This window comes from Schistocerca nitens, chromosome 5, assembly GCF_023898315.1.
Source record: "Schistocerca nitens isolate TAMUIC-IGC-003100 chromosome 5, iqSchNite1.1, whole genome shotgun sequence".
Lineage (NCBI taxonomy): Eukaryota > Metazoa > Arthropoda > Insecta > Orthoptera > Acrididae > Schistocerca > Schistocerca nitens.
Window position 1 is genome coordinate 883,667,597 of NC_064618.1, and position 25,240 is coordinate 883,692,836.

A 25,240-nucleotide genomic window follows, 5' to 3' on the forward strand; every position below is an offset into this window, starting at 1 on the left:
AACTCGTCTAAAAGTTCAAAAGACATCATAAATTGACCATTATGTAATGAATGGAATCTTTCAATGTGTCCACGTATGGGAAGTCCACGACTTGTTAGCTTCTTCACTACTGCAAACACCTTCAACACACTGCTCCAGCAATTTTTTGTGTCTCAACATATAACTTGAAATGGTTATCTATTGTTCCAAGTGACTTGTTTCTTGTTAAGAATGATAACTCTGAATTTTTGTGTTCAAATGAATTCTTATGATGAGATAAAATATTGGAAATATTTTTCCAATATACAATACCATGAGGTAGCAGCACTGATGCTACAGGAGTATACTAGAAAACCACGCAAAGTTGATTCACCATTTAACTGTTTACGGGTAAGTACATTTTTGTTTAAATATCTGGTTTTATCGCCTATTGATCTTGAATTAGAAAAATCACCGTTACAATTTTGATTATTGCCACGTTGTAAGAGAATGTCGATTGTTGATTCATTGACACACCATTCTGCAGGATCATCACTAACGAGGTTATTTCTTTTTGTAATGTCTGACTCGACATTTCGTTTTTCGTGAAACTCGAAATCAGGAACAATTTGCTTTACTTCATTTTTAACTATTGTTTTGTCTGTATTAAATTCTTTTACAATAGTTGTAGTACCAAAAATATCATCCGTACTGCTTGAACTCGAACCAGCAACATTTTTTGCAAAAAATTTATCTGCTCTGCTAAGCGTTTTTAGAACATTGGCTTCTCGGTCTCGCCTTTCCTTTGATAATTTTGCACATTTGCTTTTTTCACTGTTATTCATGTTAAGGCACTTACAAAATTGTCAACCAACAGTGAAAACAAAAGAAAAAATTTGTAAAAGGGAAGAAAGAAAGACTGTATTCAGTTCCAATCATACTACACCACACAAGAGCACAAAACTTTTTACTTTAAACACGGCACACGAGCACAAAGATTTTTCCTTTAAACACGGCGCGATGAGCGGACCAACTCGGATTACTCGACATAACTGTGCTACGAAAGAACGTCAATGCAGAATAATTTAATTTCATTGTCACCTGTTTCTCTGTTGTCAGTGAACAGTAGAAGCATGTTTACAAAACCATGTAGATCACACGTAAAGTTTCGTTTTGGCAAAATATGTACTTTAGGAAACATTTCTCACACACAAATAAAGAAAAGATGTTATGTGGACATGTGTCCGGAAACGCTTAATTTCCGTGTTAGAGCTCATTTTAGTTTCGTCAGTACGTACTGTACTTCCTCGATTCACCGCCTGTTATCCCAATTGAAGGAAGGTAATGTTGACTTCGGTGCTTGTGTTGACATGCGACTCATTGCTCTACAGTACTAGCATCAAGCACATCAGTACGTAGCATCAACAGGTTAGTACTCATCACGAACGTGGTTTTGCAGTCAGTGCAATGTTTACAAATGCGGTGTTGGCAGATGCCCATTTGATGTATGGATTAGCACGGGGCAATAGCCGTGGCGCGGTACGTTTGTATCGAGACAGATTTCCAGAACGAAGGTGTACCGACAGGAAGACGTTCGAAGCAATTGATCGGCGTCTCAGGGAGCACGGAACATGCCAGCCTATGACTCGCGGCTGGGGAAGACCTAGAACGACGAGGACACCTGCAATGGACGAGACAATTCTTCGTGCAGTTGACGATAACCCTAATGTCAGCGTCAGAGAAGTTGATGCTGTACAAGGTAACGTTGACCACGTCAGTGTATGGAGAGTGCTACGGGAGAATCAGTTGTTTCCGTACCATGTACAGCGTGTGCAGGCACTATTAGCAGCTGATTGGCCTCCACGGGTACACTTCTGCGAATGGTTCATCCAACAATGTGTCAACCACATTTCAGTGCAAATGTTCTCTTTACGGATGAGGCTTCATTCCAACATGATCAAATTGTAAATTTTCACAATCAGCATGTGTGGGCTGACGAGAATCCGCACGCAATTGTGCAATCACGTCATCAACACAGATTTTCTGTGAACGTTTGGGCAGGCATTGTTGGTGATGTCTTGATTGGGCCCCATGTTCTTCCACCTACGCTCAATGGAGCACGTTATCATGATTTCATACGGGATACTCTAACTGTGCTGCTAGAACATGTGCCTTTACAAGTACGACACAACATGTGGTTCATGCACGATGGAGCTCCTGCACATTTCAGTTGAAGTGTTCGTACGCTTCTCAACAACAGATTCGGTGACCGACGGATTGGTAGAGGCGGACCAATTCCATGGCCTCCACGCTCTCCGGACCTCAACCCTCTTGACTTTTTATATATGGGAGCATTTGAAAGCTCTTGTCTACGCAACCCTGGTACCAAATGTAGAGACTCTTCATGCTCGTATTGTGGACGGCTGTGATACAATACGCCATTCTCCAGGGCTGCATCAGCGCATAGGGATTCCACGCGACGGAGGGTGGATGCATGTATCCTCGCTAACGGAGGACATTTTGAACATTTCCTGTAACAAAGTGTTTGACGTCACGCTGGACGTTCTGTTGCTGTGTGTTTCTATTCCATGATTAATGTGATTTGAAGAGAAGTAATTAAATGAGCTCTAACATAGAAAGTTTCCGGACACATGTCCACATAGAATATTTTCTTTCTTTGTGTGTGAGGAATGTGTCCTGAAAGTTTGGCCGTACCTTCTTGTAACGCCCTGTATATAAAACATAACAACATTTATCATTTTGTCCATTCACTAGAACCACTGTTGAAAAACTCTTCCAAGGAATATAGGGGATGTTGTTTCAAGTCCTGAGCAATTTCTTTTCCGAAATAATTCAGGTGGCAGGGTTGCATTTTGTCACCAACACTTTTTCTACTCGTTCTAGACTCTGTTATGAGAAGAGTCACAGCAGGCAGGAGACGAGGAATCCAGTGGGGGATCCACGAACGTCTGGAGGATTTGGATTTTGCAGACGACATAGTTTTATTATCTCCAAGGCTGACTGATATGCAAGCTAAATTAAACTTGCTGAAAGAAGAAGCAGAGACTGCTGGCCTCAAGATAAATATAGGCAAAACAAAGGAAATGAGAGTAAATTCAGTGAACATGGAGGTGCCATTGTAAATAGGTTATCAGCGGGTGGATACTGTCAACTCATTCCTGTATCTGGGTAGTATAGTGGCGGAAGATGGTGGAGCTGGAGATGACGTGAAAAACCGCATTAAAAAGGCAAATGCTGCTTTCATACAATTGTATCCAATATGGAAAAATTGAAATATCACGTACAAACCAAAAATCCGTATTTTTAATACAAATGTGAAGGCTATTCTTCTGTACGCCAGTGAAAGCTGGAAAATGGATAAAAAGATAACATCCCAGTTACAAAGCTTCATAAATAGATCTCTTCGACACATCATGAATATCTGGTGGCCAGAAAAAATATGTAATGAGGAGCTCTGGGGAATTACAAACCAGATACCTATAGAAGACCAGATATGAGAGAAAAAGTGGGGCTGGTTGGGGCACACCCTGAGAAAACCAGATGGAGCCATCGAGAAAAAAGCATTGGAATGGAATCCCCAGGGAACAAGGAAGAGAGGAAGACCAAGGAGCACATGGAAGAGGACAGTGGAAGGGGAAGCAAAAAGAGTTGGCAAGACCTAGGCAGAATTGAGGCAAATGGCTAAAGACAGAGACGGATGGCAAGTTCTCCTGGATGCCCTATGCCCCGATAGGGGCCAAAGGAATTAAGTCAAGTCAGGGATTTCACTTCTGAAGACAGTTGACTGTACATTTTTAGGGCGACTGTTGGAAAGCTGTCTTGTGTGCTTGATAGTCGACACCTTGGCACTTCAATGTTCCTCTTACAGCGAGTGTCATGATTATGTGTTTCTTGTCTTATGCTAAAATTCCTTTGATTTTCTTTTATATAAATGAGGCAGAAAAACACATACTGGCTAAAAACAGTCATTATGCCTAGCCTGGTCAAAATAGGCTTACAGTGGTCCAGTCTTTCGCTAGAGGATATGATCCTGATGGCTTTTTTTTGTAATAGAAACACATCTTTAGAGCCTGAGGAGTGTCCCCACAACAACAGTCCACAGCTAATGTTGCTGTGGAAGAGTGCATGGTAGACTATTGTGAGAAACTGGTCAGCTATTAACCCTCTTCAGCTTCCTCAGTAGGTATATCACACGAGAAAGTTTGGTGAATACATATGCAGTGTGATCATTCATGGAGAGTTTACTGTCAATCTTGAAGCCCAGTAGTCTGACAGTCTCCATGTTTTCTTGCTCTTCAATGTTGGTTAGACTGCATATCAAATGTTGTTTTTTTTTTCTTAATTAATCTTCATTTTATTTATGATGAACCATTCTTTTATTTCTTCAAACATCAAATTTGATGCACCAAGAGCTTCTGCAGCTGTATGTCCTTTGGCAATAAGGGTAGTGTCATCTGCAAACTGCAACATTTGACTATTACAGCTCGTATCATTGACATATATGAGGAATAGGAAAGGTCCTAAGACTGATCCTTGGGGAACTCCATGTTCCAGTTTTTGTTCAAGAGAAGTTGTTCTGTGCACTGATACTACCTGCTTTCGGTTTTCCAAATAAGATTGGAGTGTTGATAGAACAACACCTCCAACACCATAGCATCTTAACTTGGCTATTAGTGTTGTGTGTGAGATGCAGTCAAAGGCTTTGCTGAGGTCACAGTGTCAGTGACACACTCACTCTCTCTCTCTCTCTCGTTTCAAAACACTGTCGAATCATTTTTAATACGTCCAGTGTGGCTGTCATTGTTGATCTCCCTTTGCAGAATCCGTGCTGTGTGTTTTGGAATAAGTTGTTTTCCTCAAAGTAATGCAGTGCATCACAGACTCAGTAACTTTGGCTAGTACTGGTACCACTGAGATTGGTCTGAAGCTGGACACCTCACATGGATCCCCCTTCTTATGTATAGGTACTGTGCGTGCCAGTTTAAGGAAGTCTGGGAAGACACCAGAAGATAGACATTAAACGAGTGTCACTAAATCAAAGCTCAGATATTGAAGACCACAGAGCTTTCACATTAATTACAATAATGAGAGGGTCGACTTGATACTTCCTCGTAATTTCTACAAGAAATTTAAATATAGTCGGGTTTTATATACTAAGGCCCACATGTTACAGTATTTAAGGAACTGCTGATTAGTTTATCACAGCTTTTCTGGGATCCCAGTATTTTCACGGGGAAAATATGGTAGGGTTAAGTAGGAACCGACAACAATCTCGGAATAACAACATTTCAAACATTGTATTGTAGATTGCCAGCCTGACAGTTGACTGCAAAATATTTGGAACAATCATGAAGATGATATAAGACAGAAATCCAGTGCTAAATTTCTATTCAGTCACCAAGTAAACTACGTATGTTTCCAAGCTTGTATTGTCGAATTTCGTTCTGAAGGCTTATTTAAAATAGCAAGTTGTTCAACAATATTTAAAAAAAAATTGTGGTTTTTAAGCGCAGTTAGTTTAAAATGTAAAAGGTTAAAATGAGTACAGAGTAAAAAATGCCGACAACCCCCCCCCCCCCCCCCCGGCTCTTTTCTCCAGAGCCCTATTTACTTCCCACGCAGGTGGTATCTATCTTTCACCTGGTGAAGTACGAATTTAAATACTTACACGTGTTCTAGTCATTCCTGCTTAGCCATTTTGCACTTACTGCCAGTCTCATGTTTGAGACAATTGTATTCCCTTTTGTATGCTTCATTTTCATATTTTCTCCTTTCATTGTCTGCCCTATTCTGGAGCATTGATGTGCGATGTGGGATCCGCATCAGTTGGGGCTGACTGATGACAGAAAATGTTCAAAGAAGGGAGGCTCAGGATCACAAAATAGGGGAGATAGTGCCAGAGACATGATACAGGGATTGGAGTGGCAATCATTAAAACAATGGTGTTTTTTGTTGCAACAGGATCTTCTCATGAAATTTCAATCCCCAGTTTTCTCCTCCAATTGCAAAAACTTTGTTGGCACCCACCTACATAGGGGGAAATAATCATCACTGTTCGAGAGTAGGACGGTAGAGAGAGAGAGAGAGAGAGAGAGAGAGAGAGAGAGAGAGAGAGAGAGAGAGACTTCGAGTCCTCCAATATAGAGCTCAGCAACTACTTGTGTCCTTTCAGTTTTCCTGAACTGTACTCTTAGTACAGTAACTGGTGGGGAGCAAATACATCTTTGTCCTTTTTTTTACTGCCTTTTCTCACTGTTTCATCTGATAGAGTGACTTTTTTTTTTGCATAAAGGGATCCATCACTTCATTTTACTGCATAAACTTTAAAGCGACCAAGGCAGCTGGATTCAATAATAACTGTCATATACTCATCTGCAATGACCACTCAGTAGCACATCTGGAACTTTCTTTTTACAACACCAATGACACCAGCAGATGGTAGATAAGAGTGCCTCATAATACGGAATTAGTTGCAGATTTTATCATATCTGGTACTGTCTGTTAAGATCAATAATGTTCTTATAACCAGGAACTGTGTGAATGCAACTTTTGCCTTGGCATATGTTGCCAAAGAAGTAGAGTTCCCTTACATTTTTGGAGACCATGTTCTCAGTGTTATAGTATAGAAAGACACACACTTTATAACGATCTTTCTTACCTTGACATTCATGACAACAACAACAACAACAACAACAACACACATCTTCATCTGTATTATGTGGTGTATCTCAAAATTAAAAACCCCCAACGGCCCAAGGGGGGGAAAAAAAAGGGGGCAAATAGGTCTTCACTAGGAAATGTGGAAGTGGGAGGTTCTGTATCTAATCAACAGACAGAGCCAAACAATGATCATTGTCTTTGTAAATTTTGGCTTCTTTTTCATTGGGATGTTAAACTTACAAACCCATCTTTGAAGGGTAAACATTGTTTGTAATACCTCTCAGTAAAAGCCTTTGTCTCATTCCAATCTACGCAATGTATGGCTCAAATAAACCAAAACTAACAAAATCTGCATTTTCAGTTTTTGAGGAGTTATCATATTTTAGTAATAAGTGATTCAGTTCATAGTGAGGGTCCTAGAAGGATGTGTTCAACGGTAGTTGCCGACATTTGTGCCCTGGAATTGGCAGACCGTATATACTCTAAAAAAGGTCGTTTAGTTTTATCATCTTAGGGCTGATGCAATATACATAAAGAATGTATGCCACAATTTCCACACTGCTGCCGCCAACCCCAAGTGTTACAGTGCTCCATTCAGATCTTCAGTTCTGGGACACTGCTCTTTCTCTCATCATGAAGACTCACAAGGTTTCCAGTGATTTTTCCATTTCAAATGACCTAAGTGTTTCCTGTTCTGTCTAGGAATACACATGAACTGATAACTACTTATAAAGTGGTTACACATTTCTCCTGATCATACAGCAGATGTTGCGAGTTAGCTGATCGCAGGTGTGCTGTTTCCACATTGCTGAGTAACTGTGACGGATGCTCTATGGAAAAGACTTTTCTTGTGTACTTGAACTTTTCTGTAGCTTTTTTTCCATTTACAGAAACATTAAGAAAAGCTGTTTCTTTCTGTGGTCTTCTTTTGATCACTGAGTGGGTAGACCTAATGCAGTCTTAGCAGAGAATGCTGTCACTCTTTTCTCCATAATGTAGCATGGATAAGGAACAAACAATTCTACAATATTCGGAAAAAGACAGATTGCTACTCACCATGAAGATGACACGTCGAGTTGCAGACAGGCACAATGAAAATACTGTTACACATTTAGCTTTTGGCCAAAACTCTCTCTCTCTCTCTCTCACACACACACACACACACACACACACACACTTCAAGCACACATGACCGTCCTCTCTGGAAGCTCAGACTGGAATGCCAAACCTTCTGATTTAAAAGATCTTCCACTCCTTCGTGAAACTTATGAGAGGACAGTACAGAACATAGTTGGAGCTAGAAGATGTTTAACTGACTGATAGTAGCTTCAGGGATGTGACAGTTTGATTCACTCATAGACAAAAATTGTTGTCAATGAAAATTACCGATTGCATATTTCTTCACTTTACTAATTTTTACTGTCAGCTCTGCCTTCCTTAGAGCATGCAAATGTCCAAGTGACAAGTGTGCGGGGGGTGGGGCGGGGGCGGGTGGTGGCAGGTTCTGTATGCCGCCGCCCCCAACTGAGTCTTCCAACGTCTCGCACAATGGTTGCACTTTTCCATTATACATATGGATTTCTCATCTATAATAGTTGCGCCCATACCTATAATTGTTGTGTCAAACTCCATCAAATGTTATTCTTTTCCCATCCTGGTGCTGGAATACAATGTGTTATAATCATAGCAGTTTTCACTGTGATATAGCTTAATAATATCCAAGAGAGCAACATTAGCTCATTGCTAAATAATGAAATAAAGTGCTTATTTCAAAATAAAAGAACAGCCTGAGCAGGAATACAACTTCCTTTAAGTCCACGATTTGTGCTCAGATTGCGTAGTTGGTGGTGCACTGTTCAGGAAATGCAGGGACCTAGGTCCGGGTGTCATTCCAGTGCACGGTTTTAAGTTGTTAAGTTACATATAGCTGTGAAATAAGTTTTTATCGTTGTTTTTTCTTTAATAAAAAAATATTTGCAAAGGACTGAAAACTATTTTCGTAAATTATAACATGAAAATGTGAATGTGTCTATCAGCATGCATTATTTTAAGTTCATACATCCACTGTAACAAAAGGTTTTTGACAATACCAGCTTATACACAATTTATTTTATTTTACTTGGACAGCTTATCACATTAATAACATGTGAAGACATTACAGAAGGAGAAGCAAGGAAAAAATTAACATGAACAATAAAATGGATTTATATGTAACACATTGAGTATTATCAGTATTACAAGTCACTTTTTATGACAAGTTCTTGATTAAATGCTACCAAATCCGAAGAATTGAAATTTCATCAATGCTGGATGAACAGGATATGACTGGATGAAATTTTTTACGAAGTGATTAGTTATCTGGCTTTTCCAAAGAGCGTCTGTCCACTGAGTCAATCAAAATAATAACCCATTCCTAACAATAATTTTAAAAAATCCATGCCACATTTTGTATGAAAATTGCCCTAATGAAATAAGGAAACTACCAGTTGATGTGTCATTTCTTTTGAAACACAATCCTATGGTGAAAAAATTTAACAAATGGTTGAAGCACACCTAATAAATCAAAGTGTACTTCAGTCTGATATCTAGGCAATATACTGACTTAGAGAAACATTTGAGTAAGAATAAGAAATGTTCCAACAAAGTTTTCAACAGGAGGTCTCGGATTTTGGCTTAAATTTACAATCATATTCATCTTCAACGAACTCTTTCTCTCTGCTTAACTACTTGGACACATTTTCCGTAACCGAGTAACATTCTGGATGATATTTTGCCTCATGAGCAATTAGACTGTTCTTAAAAAGAAACATTTCTCCACATGATGAACATGGAAAGGCTTTTTCATCCGATTCCTCACAGTTAAAATCAAAATGAAAACCATATGGTTCAAAACTAAAATCTTTAACATCAGACAAATGGGATGCAAAACTATCTATTTCATTTGTTTCAGCTGACTCCACAAGTGAGATGTTATTGGTTGTTTCAATCGGCAGTTGGCTGTTAGCATTCTCCGGTACTGCAGTGACGGCACTGACTGTTGCCATTTCTTCGTCAGTAGAAGTAGCTGACCCAGTGAAGGTCTCCCTGACAGATACTTCTCCAGAACTCCTACAAAAAAAGGTCTCTGTCAATAGTGGTTTCTTTCTTACTACAATATATAAGTTCAACAATTTATCACAATGAACATTACTTACAGGGAGACTGGTTTCGGAAGTATTTTGCGCAATATTTTAGCCTGCAGTGACGGCTGATTTAACATATCTGTAATGATATAAAAAAAAAACAATGTACATGAAACACAGAATTACCTTTAAATCCCACTTCATGAAGTTTTTACAGACCGGGTACTATATGGATTAAACAAAAATTTTTAATTCCACATGTTTCATACTGTAGATTCCACACACACACACACACACACACACACACACACACAGCTACACAGCCCTGGCCCTCCAGTTCAACTGTGTGAGAACTGTTTGACATCTTCTCTTCACTTGGTTGTAGGAGTTAATGATGGGAAACACAACTGGCATCCAAATTCATTAAGACACAGAAGAAGAAATTATGCATGTGCAGAGCAGCTCTCAGAACTGGATGAAAATAGTACCCGTAATGTCCCCTGCAGGGAGACAAATATGGGACCTTCCGTACGTGTGTGGCATGGGCAATGGCTGTGCTGCTGAGCATTGCTGTAGCTCGTAGCTAAAACCTGAATTAAATTTCTGTAAAGTGCTGCATCACACTTGTAATTGGAGACTCTTGTTTCTCTCATTTTGATTTAATGGTGATCAGGGTGGATTCCCGAGAAACAACCAAAGACGATGACTTCTCTTCAGGTAACTTTTATTCTGTGTACCAACTGGAACAACTGTTGACTGCTTTTGCTTAACAGGCTTTGTACCATTAGTTTACAGAAGGATACAAAAAAATAGTACTGCAATGCTGTCACTGATTATGTCAAATTTTAAAGTGAGGGGTCTGTTCAAAAAATTCTGGAACATTAGTAATTTCAAGCCACTGGTGTGTTGGAGCGAAATGCTGTTGGCATCCCTGCACATGTCTGTGTTTAATGTGTAACTACTGGAAGTTAATTGTGTATGTCTGTTAGTTATTGTTCAGTGCTGTATTGAGTAGCACGTTTTTTACAGACACACATCAAATGATACAGCAAGCCTACCGTGATGAGTGCTTAAGCCATAGTCAGTGTTACAAATGGTCCACAGGTTTTAAAAATGGCCAGACAGAAGTTAAAGATGACCCTTGTTCAGGATGCCCTTTGACATCCTCCGATGAGCCTCGTGTCAGAAACATCAACGAAATTGTGCGTGCCAATCGAAGACTGACTGTCAAAGAGATTGCAGAAGATTGTAAAATTTCAGTTCGAACACGTCACGAAATCCTTACACGACATCTTGGAATGCAATGTGTTGCTGCCAAATCTGTAACATCAATTGTGGAGGAGAGTATTTAGAGAAGACCGTACACAAAGGTAAGCGCAGAAAAGTTATGTGGAAAAAGTTCCAGAATTTTTTGAACACATCTCATATGTTATGTTAGATCAGCTTGGACATTAGTAACAGTTACATAATCTTCTAGAAATTATCATTATTGAATTCTACTACTCAACTTTTTATCACTTTTTATGGAACTTCTCTGACTGGCATAAGATATTTTGTATTCCAAAAGATTTCTTTTAATATATTGCAAGTTATGATACATACAGTGTTGGACATACACTATGGAATCAAAAGTATCCGGACACCCCCAAAAACATACGTTTTTCATATTAGGTGCATTGTGCTGCCACCTACTGCCACGTACTCCATATCAGCCACCTCAGTAGTCATTAGACATCATGAGAGAGCAGAATGGGGCACCTCCGCGGAACTCACGGACTTTGAACGTGGTCATCTGATTGGGTGTCACTTGTATCATACGTCTGTGTGCGAGATATCCACACTCCTAAGCATCCTTAAGTCCACTGTTTCTGATGTGATAGTGTAGGGGAAATGGGAAGGGGCACATACAGCACAAAAGTGTCCAGGCCAACCTTGTCTGTTGACTGACAGAGACCGCCAACAGTTGAAGATGGTTATAATGTGTAACGGGCACACTTCTATCCAGACCATCACACAGGAATTCCAAACTGCATCAGGATCCACTGCAAGTACTACGACAGTTAGGCGGGTGGTGAAAAAACTTGGATTTCATGGTCGAGCAGCTGCTCATAAGCCACACATCACGCTGGTAAATGCCAAATGATGCCTTACTTGGTGTAAGGAGCATATACATTGGACAACTGAACAGTGGAAAAATGTTGTGTGGAGTGACAAATCACGGTACACAATGTGGCGATTCAATGGCAGGGTGTGGGTATGGTGAATGATCAGTGAACGTCATCTGCCAGCGTGTGTAATGCCAACAGTAAAATTCGGAGGCGTTGGTGTTATGGTGTGATTGTGTTTTTCGTGGAGGGGGCTAGCAGCCCTTGTTGTTTTGTGTGGCACTATCACAGCACAGGCCTACACTGACGTCTTAAGCACCTTCTTACTTCCCATTGTTGAAGAGCAATTTGGGGATGGCGATTGCATCTTTCAACATGGTCGAGCAGCTGTTCATAATGCACAACCTGTGGCGGAGTGGTTACGTGACAATAAAATCCTTGTAATGAAATGGCATGCACAGAGTCCTGACCTGAATCCTATAGAACACCATTGGGATGTTTTGGAATGACTGACATTGATACCTCTCCTCAGTGCAGCACTCCAGGGGCTGCCATTCCCCAAGAAACCTTTCAGCACCTGATTGAATGTATGCCTGCAAGAGTGGAAGCTGTCATCAAGGCTATGGGTGGGGCAGCACCACATTGAATTCCAGCATTACTGATGGAGGGCTCCACAAACTTGTAAGTCATTTTCAGCCAGGTATCTGAATACTTTTGATCACATAGTGTAGCAAAGCTATTATAACTGGAATATAGAAATTAATATTGAACACTATTTTACATTCCACTAAACATTAAGATGAAATGCAGTTCATTAAGAAATAAATAGTGTATGAAAACAGCATGATGTAGCAAGCTGAATGAATCCTATGTTCTGTATATGTAAGATTATTAAGAATATCTAAAAGTAAGTAAAATATCTAAAAGGTTTTCAGTTGAATAGTGAAAAGTTAAATTCACAGATGGCACCTTGGATTTACACTCCATATTACAGCCTTGCTGTCAAGCCAATTCCTGATTTTGAGGTAACTTGTCTCCTCCTTCTGTAAAAGATATTACTTCCACCAGTAAGTAGCATTTGTACTTAGGGTTTTTGTCGCCAGTGTCATGACGGTCAAAATTCTTCTGAGTGCTGTACTGCATCATTGTACAAAATATTTTTAATTAAAAACTATAAAACTGACTTTTTGACCATATTACAGAGGCCTTGCTCAGGCAAGACTGGATAAATGGCAGCTTATCTTGAAGCTTCAAGCTGATTTGGCTGTAGCATAAGAAGAGTTTGTAGTTTTGCAAGCTGCAGTTTCCAGTAGTGATGTTGGAGCTAGACAGGAAGACTGGATTACATTCAAGACTTCCAAATCATTAATAAGATCCACAAGATATTGTAAGTCTGATAGCTTCAGTCTAGCTTTCTCCAGCAGCTTCAAGGTTTGGAGATCACGGATAAAAGCATTCACTCATTACAAGAAGTTCAGAATCAGTCTGATAGTACAGGGCATAAAGTGCAAGGTAAGTAAGGGAAGAAAAAGTTTAAGACGACCCAGGTCTTTTTGCTGGAGGGGAGGGGAGGGGAGTGCCATAACTGGTACATAAAATTTTGGGAAGTAATTACTAAGTAATTGAAATTATTAAACCAAGTGAAGGGCCCAGCAATGTCACCTGTGGTTTAGGACCTTTGAAGAAGGATCTTGGAAGAAGTGATAACATAATATTAGGAGGACGTGCAGGTAACAGTTTAGACTGTAGCCTCAATTATACAATTGAGGATGATATCAAGGCCAATGGTGAGAGTGTTGTTCATGCTAGTGGGAAGATTATGTCAGTCTTTGATGAAGCATTCTGAGGAATGCACTAATGCAGAGCTTGAAAAATTGCTCAGGGCAGAGAGAGACCTTCACATATCAGTGTGACTGATGCATCACCCCTCACTAGATCACATTGTATAAGTCATTGTGCACAACTGAATGCTTCTGGTAAGAAGCTATTTGCACGACTGACTGCCTAATGCTTCCAGTGTGACCAACACAGTGTCCCTCTTATCCTACTGCTTTCGAATGTGTCCCATAGAATTTTTTCAGAATTATTCTTCTTACAAAGAACTGTAGAATAAATATAGTGACAGAAAGAAAAAAAACAACAACTTACTAAGTGTTAATTTTCTGTCATGTAGTACTGTCCAAGGGCATCTAGAGTCAATAATGTCCAGTTTTGGATTATGTAACAGTAAAATTCTGTACAAGGCTTGAAGGACATGGTGCAACTCTCACTGACAATTTGTTTTCGGATCCAACAACTAGTAGAGGTGTAGCAGTCAGACCAGTAATCAATGGTTTATTGGACCACGGTTGACAAATGTTAACACTAAAATATGCTGTCCAGTTAGGTATAGATCACAGAAGAAGAATATAGTATTGCAGAATCATAAACAGTGAAATGAATACCATGTTTAGATAGAGTTTACAGAAAGAATACTATGAAGAAATTTATAGAGCAACAATGTGGGCAGAAAATTTAACTTTTTCTTAAATATATTCCAACAGCATTTTGAGTCTTTGTTTTCCTCAAGAACAAACAAGGCTAAAATAAAACAGAATCAAGTATAAGAGATGCATAAATCCTTAGATTAAAGTATGTTGTGTTAGGAAGACAGACATCTATCTAATTCAGCAGACAAACTGTAGTCAGGAGTTCAAACTCCATTACCATGTGTATCATAAAACTTTGTAATTTCTTTAAGTCCATGCCCTAGGCTCAAATACATAAATAAAACCTTGAGCAAAAACAATCTAGAACACTATTAAAAACATGGTGACCCAAACGAAACAAACCCCAGAATATTGCTCTGGCAGAAATGGCCACCAAATTCAATATTACTTATTCACAGTGGAAGGAAATATTGCACTCACAATAAACAACTAAATGTAGGGCCTGTTAAGACAATGCATGCACCATTAACAGACATTAGTTTAAGAAATATAATGTATATTCAGATTAGAAAATTCATTATATAATTAAAAGATACTAATTCTGCTGGCCATGATGGTGTTTATAGAAGAATATTAAAATGTTCTGTCGCCTTGATATGATCTTAATATTCCTTGTAATCAATCAGTGACCATGGGCACATTTTCCATCTGCAATACTAGATACACGCAAACCATCCCTAAAATTACAGACTGTTGTTGTTGTTGTGATCTTCAGTCCAGAGACTGGTTTGATGCAGCTCTCCATGCTATTCTATCCTGTGCAAGCTTCTGCATCTCCCACTACCTACTGCAACTTACATTCTTCCAAATCTGCTTTGTGTATTCATCTCTTGGTCTCCCTCTGTGATTTTTACCCACCACGCTGCCCTCCAATACTAAATTGGTGATCCCTTGATGCCTCAGAACATGTCCTACCAACCGATCCTTTCTTCTAGTCAAGTTGTGCCACAAATTTCTCTTCTCCCCAAATCTATTCAATACCTCCTCAGTAGCTATGTGATCTACCCATGTAATATTCAGCATTCTTCTGTAGGACCACATTTCGAAAGCTTCTATTCGCTTCTTGTCCAAACCATTTATCGTCCATGTTTCACTTCCATACATGGCTACACTCTATACAAATACTTTCAGAAACGACTTCCTGACACTTAAATCTATACTCGATGTTAACAAATTTCTCTTCTTCAGAAACGTTTTCCTTGCCATTGCCAGTCTACATCTGACCATCATCAGTTATTTTACTCCCCAAATCGCAAAACTCATCTACTACTTTAAGCATCTCATTTCCTAAACTAATTCCCTCAGCATCACCCGACTTAATTCGAATACATTCCATTATCCTCATTTTGCTTTTGTTGATTTTCATCTTATATCCTCCTTCCAAGACACTGTCCATTCCGTTCAACTGCTCTTCCACGTCCTTTGTTGTCTCTGACAGAATTACAATGTCACTGGCAAACCTCAACGTTTTTATTTCTTATCCATGGATTTTAATACCTACTCCGAATTTTTCTTTTGTTTCCTTTACTGCTTGCTCAATATACAGATTGAATAACATCAGAGATAGGCTACAACCCTGTCTCACTCCCTTCCCAACCACTGCTTCCCTTTCATGCCCCTCCACTCTTATAACTGCCATCTGGTTTCCGTACAAACTGTAAATAGCATTTCGCTCCCTGTATTTTACCCCTGCCACCTTCAGAATTTGAAAGAGAGTATTCCAGTCAATATTATCAAAAGCTTTCTCCAAGTCTGCAAATGCTAGAAACATAGGTTTGCCTTTCCTTAATCTAGCTTCTAAGATAAGTCGTAGGGTCAGCATTGCCTCATGTGTTCCAACATTTCTACAGAATCCAAATTGATCTTGACCGAGGTCGGCTTCTACCACTTTTTCCATACGTCTGTAAAGAATTCGCGTTAGTATTTTGCAGCCGTGATTTATTAAACTGAGAGTTTGATAATTTTCACATGTCAACACCTGATTTCTTTGGGTTTGGAATTATTATATTTTTCTTGAAGTCTGAGGGTATTTCGCCTGTCTCATACATCTTGCTCACCAGATGGTAGAGCTTTGTCAGGGCTGGCTCTCCCAAGGCTGTCAATAGTTCTAATGGAATGTTGTCTACTCCCGGGGCCTTGTTCCGACTTAGGTCGTCTTTCAGTGCTCTGTCAAACTCTTCACGCAGTATCATATCTCCCATTTCATCTTCATCTACATCCTCTTCCATTTCCATAATATTGTCCTCAAGTACATCGCCCTTGTATAGACGCTCTATATACTCCTTCCACCTTTCTGCTTTCTTTTCTTTGCTTAGAACTGGGTTTCCAACTGAGCTCTTGATATTCACACAAGTGGTTCTCTTTTCTCCAAAGGTCCCTCTAATTTTCCTGTAGGCAGTATCTATCATACCCCTAGTGGGATATGCCTCTACATCTAGCCACCCCTGCTTAGCCATTTTGCACTTCCTGCCGAACTCATTTTTGAGACGTTTGTATTCCGTTTGGCCTGCTTCATTTACTACATTTTTATATTTTCTTCTTTTATCAATTAAATTCAACATATCTTCTATTACCCAAGGATTTCTACTAGCCCTTGTCTTTTTACCTACTTGATCCTCTGCTGCCTTCACTATTTCATCCCTCAAAGCTACCCATTCTTCTTCTACTGTATCTCTTTCCCACATTCCTGTCAATCGTTCCCTAATGCTCTACCTGAAACTCTGTACAACCTCTGGTTCTGGCAGTTTATCCAGGTCCCATCTCCTTAAATTCCCACCTTTTTGTAGTTTCTTCAGTTTTAATCTACAGCTCATAACCAATAGATTGAGGTGAGAGTCCACATCTGCCCCTTGAAATGTCTTACAATTTAAAACCTGGTTACTTAATCTCTGTCTTACCATTATATAATCTATCTGAAACCTTCGAGTGTCACCAGACCTCTTCCACGTATACAACCTTCTTTCCCAATTCTTGAACCAAGAGTTAGCTATGATTATGTTAGGCTCTGTGCAAAATTCTACCAGGCGGCTTCCTCTTTCATTTCTTACTCCCATTCCATATTCACCTACTACGTTTTCTTCTCTCCCTTTTCCTGCTATCTAATTCTAGTTACCCATGGCTATTAAAATTTTCATCTCCCTTCACTATCTGAATAATTTCTTTTATCTCATCATACATTTCATCAATCTCATCGTCATCTGTGGAGCTAGTTGGCATATAAACTTGTACTACTGTGTTAGGCGTGGGCTTCATTTCTATCTTGGCTACAATAATGTGTTCACTATGCTGTTTGTAGCAGCTTACCCACACTCCTATTTTTTATTCATTATTAAACCTACTCCTGCATTACCCCTATTTGATTTTGTATTTATAATCCTGTATTCACCTGACCAGAAGTCTTGTTCCTCCTGCCACCGAACTTCACTAATTCCCACTATATCTAACTTTAACCTATCCATTTCCCTTTTTAAATTCTCTAACCTACCTGCTCGATTAACGGATATGACATTCCATGCTCCAATCCGTAGAATGCCAGTTTTCTTGCTCCTGATAATGACGTCGTCCTGAGTAGTCCCTGCCCGGAGATCCGAATGGGGGCTATTTTACCTCCGGAATATTTTACCCAAGAGGACGCCATCATCACATAACTATACAGTAAAGCTGCATGCCCTCGGGAAAAATTACGGCTATAGTTTCCCCTTGCTTTCATCCTTTTGCAGTACCAGCACAGCAAGGCCGTTTTGGTTAGTTTTACAAGGACAGATCAGTCAACTACTGCAACTACTGAAAAGGCTGCTGCCGCTCTTCAGGAACCACACGTTTGTCTGGCCTCTCAACAGCAGATACCCCTCTGTTGTGGTTGCACCTACGGTACGGCTATCTGTATCTCTGAGGCACGCATGCCTCCACACCAACGGCAAGGTCCACGGTTCATGGGGTTACTTACAGACTTATATCACTCATTCTGCATTCTTGAAAAGTGTTTAAGGAAGTCATATACGACTGTATATTGACACACTCAATAATAATAATAATAATAATAATAATAATAATAATAATGTGTGGGGTTTGTCAACCTCCATCTGGTGCATCCCCATTTGTTGGATAGGGGAATGCTTGGTAGATATGCTGGGGAGGTGGGAAATAAAATGCCACCTGTGGACTAAAATGACAACCAGAATCCATTCAGCATCTGACTTGGAGCAAGCAGCAGTATGGTCGTCATCTGTTCATCAGGAGGTGCAGCTGTAAACATCCTCCAGGAACTCTCAATCCTTGGTCCCACACAACTAGCAAAGCTAGACAATTAATGACAAGCAATCACGACACATACAAGTAATGACAAAATTACCCCAGGTGGACAATCCACCCATTCCAAAGTGGCAACCAAGTGTTCTGATTCTGGGGAGTAAGAGAGCAAGTCACAGTGCTCTGGTGAACTTTCACAAAAAAAACCACACACGTATATGAGCACTTTCATTATTCAGACACTTATTCAAGCAGGTAAGTTAAACAATCTCACAACAGAACTCATGAAGCAGAAAATTCAAATTCTCGCCTTGCAAGAAACACGCTACACAGATTCAGATATGATAGGCTACAATAATTACAGAATCTTCAAAAGTGGAACAAATAAGAAAATTGACAAAAGAGCAGCACTATTGGGAATGGCCTTTATTGTAGGCAAAAAAATGCTGGACTCAGACTCAATAACAGATGTGAAACCCATCAACAATTGACTAATGACCCTAAGAGCCAAAAAAAGAAAGAGAGAGAGAGAGAGAGAGAGAGAGAGAGAGAGAGAGAGAGAGAGGAAAGAAAGATTCTGGGAAGAACTTGAAACACAGATGGCCAAAATTGCAAAAGATGTGACTTCAATGCACAAATTGGCTGAGAACACAGACACAAGAAAACAGTAGGAAACTATTCAGCACACAAATTTACCGATAGATATGGCACATGACTCACTGAATTATGCCAAAGAAAAACAATCTAAAAATTGTCAACCTCACTTCGGAAACATAAAAAAAAAGAAGTGGCGATCACCCATCCAGCATTTGGGAGAATTTCAGATTGATCATGTTGCAATATCATATGACACCCAAAAAGGAATTCACGATGTCCAAGGATGCAGAGGTGCAAATATTGATTCGGATCATTATTTAACCAGAATAAAAATTAAATTCACACCCAAGAAGACATTTAAAAGAAAAACTGCTGATCCCAAAATTTGATCTACACAAAATCAAACACTCCAAAATCGCTCAAAAATGGGAAGAACAACATGCACAAGACTGGGAGAAATTTCAAACTAAAATCATCAAAACAGCAAAAGATCTGATCCCTATTCACAAAAAATGAAAACACCCTCAGTGGAATCAAGAATGTTAGAACGCACTAAAAGAAAGAAGAAAGGCATTTCAAAGTTACTATTCGAACAAATCAGAAGAAACATACAATAAATTTTTTGAAATGCTCAAACAGACTTTCTAAGATTTTAAGACAAATTAAACAAAAATATGTCAGTGAACAACTTCAGTCAAAAGAAGAAAACTTCAAAAAGTACAATACAGATGACATCTATAAGAGCTTTGCAAACCAGATCAAAGGGTACTCACCACAAAACCTTTGCTTTCAAAAACAAGATGGTAAATTGGCCCACACAAATAAAGACAATTGCCAAGTACAAGCCACATATTTTTCACAGCTTTTAAATTGCCCAGAACCCAAAGAGAGATTCCTGAAAGTGCAGTCAGAAATATCACCACAGAAGTCATCACCACCAACACAAGAAGTAGTTTATGTGCACATCAAGAAACTTAAAAGCAATAAAGCATCAGGGGAGTATAGAACTGTAGTAGTAGCAGAACTCTTGAAAAATTTAGGACCAAATTCACTCAAAGATATTACTCAAATAATCCAAAACATCTGGCAAACTGAAAAAATCCCGGATAACTGCAAGATTGCTCTGATTCATCCACTACATAACAAAGGTAATAAATCAGATGTAAATAACTATAGGGGATTATCTCTATCACCAGTCACCTTCAAAATTTTATCAGGTTGTCTCTTGAATAGAACAAAGCAGCAATTAGAACCCAAAGTAGCAGAATATCAAGCAGGATCTGACTGAACAGGACATGTCTGGAGCAACTTTTCAACATCAAAACCATACTCAAAATGCGAGCTCTCAGACAAAAACCTATAGCATGCACATTTGTAGATTTCAAAACAGAATTCAATAGACAGGCCCTCATGATTCCAAATTTTATAAGAGAGAAGATTAGATCCCAAAACATGAGAAATCATAAAACCGACACTAATTGGCAAATAAAATTTATGGGGAGATCTCAGAACCCTTCGACATTCAACAGGTGTGACACAAGGTGAGGGACTCTTTCGTATTCTGTTCAACATAGTTCTAGACAAAATTATGGGAGAATGGGAGAAAGAACTCAAGAAATGTGGGATTTGGATGCCAGTCCGACTGAGTGTTGCCAAAAATAACCTCTACATACCATACCTTGCATTTGCAGACGACCTGGCAATACTAACAGAGGATAAGCAGACTGCAGTCAAACAGCTGGAAATACTCAAAGATTGTATAGAAAATGTAGGTTTACAAATTTCATTTGAGAAAACTGAATTCTTTTGTTCAAGAACAGAAATTGCAAGCTTGAAAACAAAATATGGTAAAATTAACAGGGTTCCATACTTTAAACCCCTTGGAGAAATCATCAAACTGACAGATATTGTAAAATTCCTACAGCAACAACATCCCCTCCAAAAAATTAGGGTTAATGCCAAACCTAAAAAAAATAGGGAGGGAGGGAGGGGGAGGGGGAGAGGGAGGGAGGGAGGGAGGGAGGGAGGGAGGGAGGGAGGGAGAGAGAGAGAAGGGTCAAGAGCGGCAAAAATTCGACATACAATACTGTCATAGAACCAGCAATCCTCTACGCAAGTGAAACACAAACTCATAACAGCAAACAACTTTAAGACATCAAAAAAGACATCAGGAAAATTCTAGGAGGAAGACATACTGAAGACGGTTATAGGCTAAAATCAATTAAAACAACAGAAAAGTTTTCAAACATCGAAATTGATATCAGCAAAAGGTGAATGAAATTCTTTGGTCACCTTAGCGGACTACCAGAAAATCGATTGACAAACAGAATAATAGATTATGTAACCTCACTTAAGAATTCGACACCTTGTCTAGATGAAATTCGAAAGGACCTAACTAATGCAAATGTAAGATGAGTTGACATTCTAGAAAGAGACACCGTCTGACACAAAGTACACAAATGGGAAGTTATATCAGAGCAACAAAAACAGTATGGATGAAAGTGGTCAAATGAGCGTAGACAAGCCTTTTCAGGAAGAATGAAAGCCTACTGGAAGAACAAGATATTGATCGAGTTATTTGCTAGACACCTTCCATTTCTGGGGAAAACTCGCCAATAAATAATAATAATAATAATAACTGTTCAGCATGCAGCCACATTTACAAATTAATTTATGATGTGACTGTAAAATTATGCATTCCATATCATTACAATTTATTGTGCAAATGATCAATGGAAGATGACTGTGCAGAAAAACTTCTGAGTGCCATAATAAGCATGCTGGACACCTCAGAAAACTGGTTCCAGTTAAATGGGTTGATACTGAACATTGCAAAAACCCATATGGTACATTTAAAAACCAAAGATTAAAAATGTGTGGAACTTAAAATGCCACATAACAATCAACTTATGAAAGAAGTTGACATGGTTAAATTCCTGGGACTAAATGCGGACAGGAACTTAAGCTGGAATACATATACTGACTTCCTATTAAATAAACTATGCAGTTTTGCATTTGCAATGCAAATACTAACAGGTTCCACTGACTTGAGTACACAAAAAAATTGCTTATCATAGTTATTTTGAATCTGTTATCAGACATGGCATATTTTTCTGGGGAATTTCAAGCAATGTATCTCGAAAACTAAAACTGCAAAATAAAATTGTCAGATACATGTGTATTGCACAGGAAAAAGAGTCTTGTCGCCCATTATTTCGAAACTACAAATCATAACTGTTCCCTCCATATACATTTATAAAATTAAAATCTTTCTACACAGCAGACAAAAATTATTTGAGGTGAATCATTTTAACCACACATATAAGACGAGAAATAAAAATAATCTTAGGCTACCCACACAGCAGTTGAAATTATATGCATGGACTCCACAGTATATGGGCATAACAATATAAAACAAGCTATGAACAAAAGCATATTTAATATGAAGCCAGAAATTTTAAAAATAAGGCCACAGCAGCTTCCATGGGAGAAATGCTACTATTCAGTAGAAGAATTCATAGGGGATGAAATGATAATTTGAGCAAGGGGGTAATTAAGTGTTAGATTTCATTGTAAGTATATATAACAAAATTGTATATACAAAAAACAAAGATGCTGTGACTTACCAAACGAGAAAGCGCTGGTAGATAGACACAATAAAAAACACACAAACATACACACAAATTTTAAGCTTTCGCAACCCAAGGTTGCTTCATCAGGAAAGGGGGAAGGAGGGGGAAAGACGAAAGGATGTGGGTTTTAAGGGAGAGGGAAGGATTCATTCCAATCCCGGGAGCGGAAAGACTTACCTTAGCGGAGAAAAGGACAGGTATACACTGGCGTGCGCGCGCGGGGACGCGCGCGCACCCGCACACATCCACACACACACACACACACACACACACACACACACACATATATTGGTCTGTGTGTGTGTGTGTGTGTGTGTGTGTGTGTGTGTGTGTGTCTACACCTGTCCTTTTCTCCCCCCCTAAGGTAAGTCTTTCCGCTCCCTGGATTTGAATGACTCCTTACCCTCTCCCTTAAAACCCACATCCTTTCGTCTTTCCCCCTCCTTCCCTCTTTCCTGATGAAGCAACCTTGGGTTGCGAAAGCTTGAAATTTGTGTGTGTTTTTTATTGTGTCTATCTACCCGCACTTTCTCGTTAGGTAAGTCACAGCATCTTTGTTTTTTATATATATTTTTCCCACGTGGAATGTTTCTTTCTATTATATTCATAACAAAACTGTATTATTATTATTATTATTATTATTATTATTATGCTGTTTGTTAATATCAGCTGTTGGGTGTTTATGGTGAAATTTTACCACAAATTTTGGTGTGTCTCCTGTACCTGAATCAAATGATATAGATTATGTATGTTATGAGACAAAGAAACCACAATTCACAAGAAACCTCCAAGATGAGTGTCACCTCAATTAACAAGCATAACTTGTCTTCTCTTTCACTAACAAAGTGAGGGACCATAAATTAGCAGTAAAGACTCACATAGTTGTAAACTTTGCCGACAGTTTAATAGATACTGGAAGTTCTTTAGTCAGTAAAAATAACTTCATAATGCACTTAAATATAGGTGGTGTGTCGGGAGAAATGATGAACAAACTATATGACTTAGAAATACTCTTAGGGCAAATAAACTCAGTAGAAGTCATATGTTTGAATGAACATTGGCTTAAATGGGACAATGTCAAGCTACTAAATTCACTCATGTCAACTACTAAATTCACTCTCATGATACAAGTTAGCATAGAGTTTTTGCAGAAAAAAGAGGTACTGCTCCAAAAATTGGCTACCTAATGGCTTCCATGGAAAATCTATAAGATGATTTTCATCTTATCTCAAAAACAGACACCAAACGGTGGTGATACGTCAAAAGGGAGAGAAAAGTTGCTCTAGCTGGAAAGAAATACAAGCAGGCGTGCCCCAGGGCTCGATAATACAAGCAGGCGTGCCCCAGGGCTCGATATTAGGACCACTTCTGTTCTTATACTACATAAATGACATGCCTAGCAAAGTAAATACAGATACAATAGTTTACGCAGATGACTCAACTGCTGTAGTCTGCTGCAAAAACACTGTAGAATTAGTGTGGACCATGAAACAAACTCTACAAGAAATTGAACAATGGATAAAAAATAATGCTATGAAATTAAATTTTGAAAAGCCCAAATCATACACTTCAGGACCAAACAAACTACTGAATGCATACCGCAAATAGAATATTCAGGTAAAGAACTGACCACAGTTGATTCTGCAAAATTTCTCGGGATAACTTTAAATAAAAACTTGATGATGGTTTTACACCATAATGGCAAAAAACTGCTGATTTTCTTAAATCTCTCTATTTTTTGGTCTTCAGTCCTGAGACTGGTTTGATGCAGCTCTCCATGCTACCCTATCCTGCGCAAGCTTCTTCATCTCCCAGTACCTACTGCAACCCACATCCTTCTGTATCTGCTTAGTGTATTCATCTCTTGGTCTCCTCTACGATTTTTAACCTCCACACTGCCCTCCAATGTTAAATTTGTGATCCCTTGACGCCTCAGAACATGTCCTACCAACTGATCCCTTCTTCTAGTCAAGTTGTGCCACAAACTCCTCTTCGCCCCAATGCTACTCAATACCTCCTCATTAGTTATGTGATCTACACATCTAATCTTCAGCATTCTTCTGTAACACCACATTTCGAAAGCTTCTATTCTCTTCTTGTCCAAACTATTTACTGTCCATGTTTCACTTCCATACATGGCTACACTCCATACAAAGACTTTTAGAAATGACTTCCTGACACTTAAATCTATACTCGATGTTAACAAATTTCTCTTCTTCAGAAACGATTTCCTTGCCATTGCCAGTCTACATTTTATATCCTCTCTACTTCGACCATCATCAGTTATTTTGCTCCCCAATAGCAAAACTCCTTTACTACTTTAAGTGTCTCATTTCCAAATCTAATTCCCTCAGCATCACCAGACTTAATTCGACTACATTCCATTATCCTCATTTTGCTTTTGTTGA

The 25,240-nt window shown here is 39.0% G+C and overlaps 1 protein-coding gene across 4 annotated transcripts in view; it reads right to left on the reverse strand.

Moving 5' to 3' along the window:
• Positions 1 to 8,743: 8,743 nt before the first annotated feature.
• The window catches only part of LOC126259514 (uncharacterized), a 71,570-nt gene continuing 55,073 nt past the window's right edge, over positions 8,744 to 25,240 (reverse strand). For all 4 annotated transcript variants that reach the window (XM_049956369.1, XM_049956371.1, XM_049956372.1 and 1 more), the window contains 2 exons: positions 9,834 to 9,900; positions 8,744 to 9,747 (listed from right to left, as the gene is read on the reverse strand). In XM_049956369.1, the coding sequence (XP_049812326.1) occupies positions 9,363 to 9,747; positions 9,834 to 9,900 (452 nt within the window). In that variant the 3' untranslated portion in view covers positions 8,744 to 9,362. The remainder of the gene's footprint in view (positions 9,748 to 9,833; positions 9,901 to 25,240) is intronic.